We start from the raw sequence: 10,119 nt of genomic DNA on the forward strand, positions 1-10,119 counted from the left end.
CTTACATTTGAAAGAAAATAGTAGCAAGTATAAATTTTGAAAAGAATCATTTCCAAAGTGTTTCTATTCAACCTTTGAGATAAGAAAAACAAAATTTAATATAAAATTTAAAAGTAATTAAAACTAAGATTTAAGAATTTGAAGTCTTAAACATAAAAGGAAATTTTTAAGAAAAAATCGTAATGTAAAGGATTTTTAAAAAATTAAAATTTTTAAAATGTATGTAATTAGATATTGAATAATGACCAAGTTACGTATCACAAGAAAAACAAATATAATAAAAATATAATGTGTTAAATTAAATATTCAAATTTATAATATTAAAATTAAAATTATATTTTAGTCAATTTTGATAACAGTTAGGTTTGGTTGATTTTTTTATCACTTTTAAAAGTTTACTCGCAAATTTATTTATTTATTTAGAAATAAAGATTTAAAGTAAACTAGTTAGAATTACAAAGGTTAATAACAATTTAACTCTCATGAAGTGTGAGACTTTAGAAAGTAATGTAACTACAAGAAGATAAACAATACTAATATCAAAATTTACGCACGTTATTGAAATAAATTTATTTTTTTGGTCAGATGGGGGGGTTCATATTGAATATTAACCTTATTGATTGAAGTAACGTTGGGTTTAACGAAAGAATTTGGTGGTACATTTATTTATCCATTATCTGTGAAATGGAGTTTCAAATTTGATAATCAACGGTAAGCGTAATTTCTGAATCGATTTGCTCGACCTCGATCTTCCATTACATGTTTTTTACTTGTTGTGGAACACTCCAATCCATGCACTAACAAATTGGGTTGAAATAGCAGGAACATCAAAGTTAGTATGTACACAATTTTTTTTTTCCTTCCGTGATTTTCCTATGCATACACCCAACAATTGAAAAGATAAACAAAAAAAGTGGGAAAACCATAGATACCCGTACTTTCCGTGAAACTCTATTTGAATAGAATAATTCATTGAAGGAAAAATATATTCACCACTTGACATGATCACTAGACAGTAGTAATGGATGACATAAATCACAAATGGAGTTTGACATCAATCTGAAATATAACATTTTATTATTTCAAAGATTTGTGGTCTCACACATATCCACGTATTTGCATGCAACTTAATTAGAAAATTGTGTCAAAACTTATGAACAAATTCTAAAATTTGAACTAACAAGCTTATAAAAAAATATGTTCAACTTTATAATTTTATTCCTTCCAAATATTTATTCAATTTCAATTTTTAAGAGATATATTTCATCAATAACTAAAATTTCTTAAAAGAAATCTACCTATAGTTTGTAGTGTATGAAGTTTTGATAATCATAATTTTAAAAATAAACTATTTATTTAATTAAATATTTGATAAATCTAACTCGAGTGGTTTATAAATAGTTTGACTCTTTTATACACCTATAAGTAATATTACTCTATAAAAAAAAACAATATTTTATTCACAAATATATATGTTTACATTGTGATTTAATAGCATGACTTAACTTAAAAAAGTTATTTTTCGTCTTATTACAACCCTTTTCTTCTCATAAAAACATCTCCATTTATTTGATTTATAATTGACATACTTGTTAGTGGTATTATATTTTCGATTCATCGTTTTAAAACCTATTTAATTTTTACATTTTTAAAAGTATATCTTACTTAATTTTTAAAAAGACATTACCAACAATAATAATAATTAATAATTTTTTCTACCATATATAATATTAGATAGGATAGAAAACTATATATAATATTTTTAAATAAAAATTATAAGAGTATAAAATGCCAAAGCAACTTTTGGGCCTTTCAGGCTTTCTCTAGCGTCTAGACTAACAATCCTACTATTATCAGAAAACACCGAGGACTGGCCTCCGTATCGCTAACCTCCGTGCACAATCAAGAATCGCGATTTAGGTCTTTGATTCTTTACTCTTTCTATTTCTCTCCCTTTCTCGATTCCTTACTTCAAATTATCACGTGTTTTTCTTCGAATCTTTTGTTGCCCCAAACCATACAAAAACAGAAGAGTTTTATATTTAAAATGATTCTCTGGTTCGTGTTCAAGATAGGTTGCTAAAATATTTTATTCTACGCAATGGTCTTTGACTATCTTTTCCACATAGCATCGAGGAGTTACCTGAATCAGCATTTCTTCTAATGTTTTTGCTTTATGTAGGTGAATCTAGATGACTGGGTAATAATTTCCATATCTTCATGTGCTCTTTTTCACAGTAGACGTGTGATGTGTATTGCTAACTTTTTAGTGAGGCTCAGTGAATTAATTTACCTTCCAAGAGAATGACTGAAGTTTTGCATCTGTCAATGTTCCAATCTGTTTTGATGTTTTGTGAAGGAAAAATAAATATAATATCAGTTGTTTAAACAGAATGCAATCTTATGAAATTCTCGAGGAAAATTTTACCATTACATTTTATTTCTCTTTCCCTTTTCTTCTCTCACCTGTTTTTGCTCTTAAGATTAACCAGTCTAAACTAAGTCTTAGCAAGAATGAAATGTCCTTACCACATTGACCTCATGTCTTAAATGATTGTGCCAGGTTTAAAACATTGGTTATGACGAATACTTGAAGGGAAATCTTCACTAGTTACCACATTGAAAATTTGAAATAGCAAAGAATGAATGAACAGGAGAGTATTCGAATTCTATCAAGATCCAGAACAGTCTAAAATGAAACAGTTGGGTGACAACCAAGGAAATTGAAAATTCTAACTTGACAAGTTGAGCTTGAAAGCCTATTTTGTCATTTCATTTCCAAATGGACCATAAAGAAGAACAAAAAATGAGCAAGAGACCACCTCCTGATCCTGTGGCAGTGCTACGAGGACATCGTGCTTCAATCATGGACATTTGTTTTCACCCCTTTAAGCCAATGTTATTCTCCGGGTATTCACTGCAAATGTTTCTGCATTTTTTGTTTTTATCTTTCATGGCCAATACACTAATACCCATCTTTTTTCATTGGGTATGTATCCATCAAGCATCTCATTGGCCGCTAGTTAATTTTATGAATTTTTAACACCTACTGTCAAATCAGCATTCAATAAATGCTTGACAACTTGACCTGGGTACTGTGCCCATCAGGCTACAATAGAAACTCCCTGATTTAGTTGATTGCATGTGCAATTAGTTTCATTTAATATTGAGTCATTCCATGCTCTTCTTGCTTGCAGTTCTGCTGATGGCGAAGTAAGGATTTGGGATGCCCTTCAGCATAGGACAGTGTCATCAGCATGGTGCTTAGTTCTACATTTTTTTTCTTATTTGTGAAGAACATCATTGATTTTCAGCAGCCATGTTGTGATACAAATTAGTTTTACACTGCAGGCTACATAGTGCTGCCCATGGGATTGTTGCTGTTGCCAGTAGTTCTACCCTTGGAACCAATAGATTTGTCAGGTGCATCATTTCTTCCTGATCTTCCCCTGCTTTGTTGCTTTCTATTTTAGTACCTTTTTAGTATATCTTGCTTTATGGATATTCATTTAGATTCTGTATGCATGTAGCCAGGGTAGGGATGGAACTATAAAAGTTTGGGAATTTGATGATGCTGGTTTGTCCAGGTGCCCACTTGTATTTACTTCTTTAACTTCTACAAATGTCTCATCCATTTTTAGTTTTAAAAGGATAGGTTGTGTTTTGTGATGCAATCTACGCAGATGTTCTTAGTGTCATCTTACTCTCTGTTAATCCCCTCCCCCAAACCCAGGATTCCATCAGTTACAATCAAGACGAACACTTACCACTTTTGCAAGTTTTCCACAGTGAAGAATCATTCTTTTTGGTCAAAAGAAGGGAAAGCATCAAAAGATTGCTATAGGGCAGAGCCAGGAGGAATGTCTGATAGAGAAATTCTGGAGGTTCAAAAAAAGGACGCTTACTCTGATCATAGTTGTTCTGAAAGCTTTGGAGGTTTGTGAATTCTACTCTAAAATTGGTGTTTAAGAAGTTCTGAAACTTGTGCCAGTTTTACCATTTTGGATTCAGAATTCCCACTATTTTTTACAATATTGGAATAACTCAATATCATTGAGCTGTGACGATTTCAGTACTGACTTCAAAATAAAGGATTAGGTAGTGTTATGCTGGCATGGTGTTTTTGAAATGATTGAATTTTATGTTCTAATTAGTTTTGTTTTTCTCTTTTGCACCCCTAATTGCTTTCTGAATTTCAACATGTATATCCTGGCTATTTCTGAAAAAGTTATTGCTAATGGCAATACATCCATAAAATTTAGGGAAAAAGTCTACTTGATCTTGCAAGAAGGAATCTGAACATATTTATTACTAGCACTGTCCACTCCTATTATTTTTCTTGTATACATCAAAGAATATGGATGGACATCATCCTAGAACTTTCAGACTTAAATCGTGTTGGTTCAGCTTATTTTGGAGAAATAATGTTATTTTTATTAGCTTAAAAAAGATGCAATTATTTTTTTCTGAAATCAATCCCAACCCAGCTTGCATTTTATACGCTTTGGCTGGTTTGGATGATAATTGAAATTTGATAGTTTCCTTATCTAATCTTTTTTCAACCGGTCTTCTCTAACTCTTTTAACTTATTTTTAAAAAGGCTGCACAAACTATTGTATGTTGTAAATGCTGCCGAGATGGACAGACTTCCTCATCTTGCAGTTCTAACTTATTTCCTTTTATGTTCTTACTATGTTTTTACTCTATATTGGAGGACACTTTATGATTTACGAGTGAGATTGATGAAATCTCATTGTATTAACAGAAAATATGTATAATGAATGTCTACAATATGTGGCTTTGTCAGGGGAAAACTCTTCTGAGGTACTTTCTAATGTAGAAGTTATCTTTATCTTTGCAAATATATTTCACTGCCAAATTCTGGACCCGTATGCTCATCAGTTCTATCATTTCTAAAGGTTGAAATCTGGGATCTCAAGTCAGCTGAAAAATTTATACGATTCCCTTCAAGCAATCCCAGTAACTCTTCAAGTGCTCACAACAAAGGTAGAGATTACATATTGAGAGACTACTTCTACCATCAATTTTTGAAATTCTCATTTCTCATTTTACATGGTGCTATGATTGCTATCATGGTGATTACATTTTTTTTTTTTTCACATTAATGCACTCCAACGTCCTCCTTATTCTTTTCTTTTTAGTAGTCTATTGCTTATAGTTTAATGAAAAATCCTTTACTAAATTAAAGCAACCATTTCTTGCCAGGGATGTGCATGGCACTTCAATTGTTTTTACCATATGAATCGCAAGGATTTCTAAATGTCTTGGCTGGGTATAGTCTTGATCCTCTTTCCTCCCTCCCTTTCTCTCTCCATCTCATTAATTACTTGGCTTTATTCTCAATTATTATGCTCTCATGAATCCTATCACCAAGGGTGTTGCAGGTCCAGGTGCAGGAGTCATCCTAGTCTCTCATGTTTTCAGCCATCTAGAAAAATGTGACCTAGGGTGTCATAGGTTTGGGAATAGGAGTCATCCCAGTTTCTCTTATTTGATATTAGGTGCTCCAGCATTGCATTTCTTCATCTTCTTATGCTGATTTTCTCTTGGTGAAAACTTCCTAATAAAATGAGTTGTAGTTTCTCATCTTTCTGGCTGTTTGAATTTGTCTCAAGTTTCTTTTGAAAGTTGCTGAGTTCTGTTGAGAATTGAAGGTTTTGTGATTCAGGGTGAGCGCTAGTTGCCTAAATTCTTTGGCAAGATTGGCTAGTGTCCTTTGTCATCTGATTGCGGATTTGCTACTTATAACAAAGCTTTATAGATTGAGGGAGTGTTAAATAATATTAAGAATATATTTAGATTATCTTTGATTAATTTTTTCTTTATTCTAAGTAGTTATAGAAACAGGAGTTTTAGGTAAAGATATTGACTTGTGTCTCATCCTATATTCTGATGTAGATATGAGGATGGTTCCATGCTTTGGTGGGATGTACGGTATCCTGGAGTTCCAGTAACTTCTGTAAAATTCCATTCTGAGCCAGGTATGAAATTTAGCTTCCTAAGTTTTCTTTTTATTTTTTAAATAAAATTTAGTTAATAACTGATCACTTTTGTAGTTCTGAGCATCTGTATTGACGGTTCCTGCAAAGGGGGTATCTCAGGAGCTGCAGATGACAAGATTGTAATGTACAGCTTGGATTATTCTTCGGTAACTTTCATTTATTTTTATTTTCTTTTTCCACTGAAATATCTCTTGCTCCTAAAACTTGTTCATCTGTTTTTTAAACATTTTCAATCTTTAATGTTGATAAGAAGCACAGTCCTTACCCTTTTAAAATAAAACTATAATACCTCTAGTAATTAAGAGAATCTATTGATCCTGCCTTTGGTCAGTGTCCGTGTTTCAATAGTCAGTTTATTTCCTGTGTGTATGATGCGCTCTATGTCTCTCTGGATGCCTTATATCCATGGTACAACGATATCAAAACAACTGTGTTTTCTTCTCTCTTTCTCTTTCTCTTTCAGTTAGTTGCTAATTTTTAATTGTTGGATAGATTAAAATGGTGTACCACTAAAACTATAATGAATCCATTTATATAAGATGTACATTTTCATACTTCAAACTGAGGGATCGATGTAATTGAAGTCATACAAACTGGTCAATAATTACAGATATGAAGACAAATGTGTGACGTGCACTATTGCTTGGTAAAAAAAATTATATCCCTCCATTAATTACGGTTGAAGCCAGTTGTCACTTGTCACCATACAAAAAGAAGATTGTCACTTGGATGTTAGATCATTCGTGTTGACTAGAGGTTGTTGTCCACGTTGAAACATGCTGAATTTGTATGAATAAACAGAGAACAAGATATATTCAGTAAACTAACAAGAGTAGCTATGAAACAGGATGGGAAGTGGGAATGACTGTTTGCTTAATTTGTATTCCATGATTATTTTCTACGAAATATTTTCTGGTGATGATTTTTCAGTCTGCTACTCAATGCTTTCTACATCCCCCCCCCCCCCCCCCATTTTTTTTTGCTTATTCATATTTTTTCTGATTTATATATCATTTTGACAAAAGGGTACATGTGTGGTGAAGAAAGAAATCAGTTTGGAGCGACCTGGCATTGCAGGCACCTCAATTCGGCCTGATGGAAAAATTGCTGCAACTGCTGGCTGGGACCACAGGTTTTTAAATGCATTACCTCCTCCTGATTTTATCAACTTCATTTCATTTTTGGTCACTCGGAATACGGATATTAATGATAATTCTAGGGTTGCATTGTCCGATCTATACGAAAGAAACAAGCGTGCTATTAATGGAAGAACTTCCTTTACATAAACCAGCAATTTTTCGGTACAATGCACTAGTGTTTTAAAATTTAGGTAAAATTTAATATTAAAGTATATGATGGATGAAGATACCATTGTTAAATAAATGGTAAAATCACTTATCTTAATAGAAAAGGAAATAAAATAAGAGAAATTTTCATTGTCTATACTGAAGATTTGGTTTTATTGGATAGGAATAAATAAAGGAATTGGACTTCTTGAATTTGAGATGGTTTTCTCATTTTTCAATAGTGACAGCTATAAAGAAAAAATGATAAAAAATCATAAGGTATATTGAAAATTACGGTGGGAGAGTATTGACAACACTAAGAAAATCATTGTCTAAAATTAAGGGTACTTGATAAGTTTTCTACAGAAAATTTAAGATGCCTGTTTCCCGTCTAGTTTTTACTTTTAATTACTTTTAGTTTCGTTGTCTTATATATTTTACTCTTCAGGACTAACATCTATATTATGATCGTTGGTACAAATGCTGCTGCCCTTTAACATCGGTTATGTTATTGGCAGGGTGAGGATATATAATTACCGCAAAGGAAATGCTTTAGCTGTTCTAAAGTATCACCATGGCACGGTAATGGCCGCTTTCTATAAAAAGGAGGGGAATGAGAGGGACAGAAACAGATAGAATATTAAAAATTTTCCTTGTTTGGATTGCTCAGAAAAACGAAGGGAAGGGAACTTCTTCATGTGAAAACCCACATAAACTAAAACTGGTCCAAATCAGGGGGAAAGTGGGAAGGAAGGGGTGACGGGACTTTTTTTGTATTTTTTAAATGTTATTATTTTAAAAAAATTTATAATATAAGAAATATTAAAAATTTAAAATATATTTTATTAAGTAAATGCTATAATGAAAAAAAAATTACTTTTTTGTTAAATAAAGAAAAAATTGTATAATTATTATAAAAAAATTATATAACTTTTTTATCACTGTTTTATTCATTAAAATAAGTGAAGATTTTTTTTTAATTTTTTGTCTTAATTTACTCATTCAGATAATACTATTTTTTTTCTGTATCATCCCGCTTCCAAATTTATCATAAAGATGTAATTGAAGATATCATTACTGACGCAACATTTTACTGTGATTCTCAATTCGGGGTTTTTTACTGTCAGCAGCTATTAGGTTAAATTTAAGCATGTAAAAATAATAAATTTTTTATTAAAAAATGTACTAATATTTATTATTATTACATTAAAAATAAAAAGTTTATCTTCAATACTGTCACTGATTTAATTGACATGTTTTTTCCGTTTGACATGTTTATCTTGCAGTGCAACGCTGTCACTTATTCATCTGATTGTAAACTTATGGCCTCTGCATCGGAAGACACAACCGTGGGACTTTGGGAATTGTATCCTCCTCGAATGTGAATGAATTCCGGGAAAAAAAAAACAATGTGAATGAATATTTTTAGGAAGGTAAAGGAAAAAAAATTATAATATCAAATATGGAATTCTTACATCGAATAAGTAATATCAAGTCTTCCTACATGTAATGTGAATGAATTTGATGAATTTATACTTTGTTCATATCTTCATTAAAAAAAGTTATGTAAATATACGGTGAAGTTACAACTAAGTGCATATTCAAAAAATATATTTGAAAATTATGTAAACAAGAATGTAATATAAAAATTATAGCTAGTAGCAATACGCATACTAATAGTGCTGAAGAAAAGTGGAAATCCATTGTTATATTTTTACTTTACTGAAAATAAATTTAAATATAAAAGCATAAAAATGATAATAATTGCATAATTATTTTTAAAAATATATTAAAAGTTCTGTTTTTTTTTTATTAACTACTCTTTAAATATTTTAAATCATTCAAACATAAAAAAACATTTCCTTTTTTTTCTTATTTCTCTCTCTGAACAACATATTTTTATCTTATTATTCATCTATTTCTTTTCCATGTTATTTTTTCATATTTATTTTACATTTTATTAAAATAAATAATTAAAGTTTATACTTTTCGAATTATGTTTTAGGTATGGTTTGGACGCAAAAGAAAAAAAGTGGTATGAAATAAAACTTGATCTATGGATTTTAGTTGGAATTGCATTACAATGATGAAATCAGAATTAGAATCTAGAATTTTAATTTTAGTTTCAGTTTTAAAACAGTTTGAATTGATTCGACAGTTATGAATTTTACGTTAGAATTATGTAAAAAAATTAATGTATAATTAAAATTCTCAATCCCAATGTTTAAATATAAGATGTTAAGTTTAAAAATAAGAAAAACTTTAACATCCTAAACAACTGATTTTTTATTAGAAAAAAAAATGCATTTATCATATAGAAACTATAAAAAATATAATAAATATTTTTAATCAAATTTACTATTTTATATGTTTAAAATTAACTCTGATTTGTAAAAATAATTACCCTCTCCCTGTCTTTCCATTTTTTTTTTATAAAAACTAATAGGGATTATTTTTGTTATCTAATTATAAAAAATATAGACCCATTTAGATGCTTTAGTTATTAAATTTAATATATAAGTCGTTAATTCATCTATTAAATATGAGTAATTTTAGAATAAAATATAAACTTATAATATATAAATAATTTTAATAAATTAGTCTTTTGTTTTAATAAAAATGATAAAAAAAATAGTATAAAAGTGGAAAAAGAATGATAATGGTGAAAAATGTAGATTATTATTATTGTTGTTATTAATAATTTTGTAATGGTAATAATAATGAAAATGAGAATAATATTAACATGACAAAAGTAATAATACTAAAATAAAGAACAATTACGGACTATAAATGTAAAATCAACAGTTTGA

At 29.9% G+C, this 10,119-nt stretch overlaps 1 protein-coding gene across 2 annotated transcripts; it reads left to right on the forward strand.

The window, feature by feature from the left end:
* The first annotated feature begins 1,814 nt into the window (after nucleotides 1-1,814).
* On the forward strand, nucleotides 1,815-8,899 carry LOC113865369 (protein DECREASED SIZE EXCLUSION LIMIT 1). 2 transcript variants are annotated; one of them, XM_027499862.1, is made up of 14 exons: nucleotides 1,815-1,920; nucleotides 2,564-2,910; nucleotides 3,198-3,260; nucleotides 3,352-3,423; nucleotides 3,531-3,587; nucleotides 3,734-3,936; nucleotides 4,766-4,824; nucleotides 4,920-5,007; nucleotides 5,227-5,293; nucleotides 5,920-6,002; nucleotides 6,078-6,169; nucleotides 7,049-7,155; nucleotides 7,828-7,891; nucleotides 8,596-8,899. In XM_027499862.1, exons 2-14 carry the CDS (start codon nucleotides 2,783-2,785, stop codon nucleotides 8,692-8,694), a joined length of 1,182 nt encoding a protein of 393 aa, XP_027355663.1. In that variant the 5' UTR covers nucleotides 1,815-1,920; nucleotides 2,564-2,782; the 3' UTR covers nucleotides 8,695-8,899. The 2 variants fall into 2 exon arrangements, with proteins under 2 accessions (XP_027355663.1, XP_027355664.1); XM_027499863.1 differs by lacking the exon at nucleotides 1,815-1,920 and having other exon boundaries at nucleotides 2,254-2,910; nucleotides 8,596-8,701.
* The last annotated feature ends 1,220 nt before the right edge of the window (nucleotides 8,900-10,119 follow it).

Source organism: Abrus precatorius, unplaced genomic scaffold (assembly GCF_003935025.1).
Source record: "Abrus precatorius isolate BTA unplaced genomic scaffold, Abrus_2018 Scaffold4, whole genome shotgun sequence".
NCBI lineage: Eukaryota > Viridiplantae > Streptophyta > Magnoliopsida > Fabales > Fabaceae > Abrus > Abrus precatorius.

Excerpts from the sequence above, each read along its gene's own strand:
- LOC113865369 (XM_027499862.1), top strand. The coding sequence starts at position 2,783 with ATGGACCATAAAGAAGAACAAAAAATGAGCAAGAGACCACCTCCTGAT. Across the intron at positions 2,911-3,197 it reads AAGCCAATGTTATTCTCCGG|TTCTGCTGATGGCGAAGTAA; the intron begins GTATTCACTGCA and ends TCTTGCTTGCAG. Across the intron at positions 3,588-3,733 it reads GATGATGCTGGTTTGTCCAG|GATTCCATCAGTTACAATCA; the intron begins GTGCCCACTTGT and ends CCCCAAACCCAG.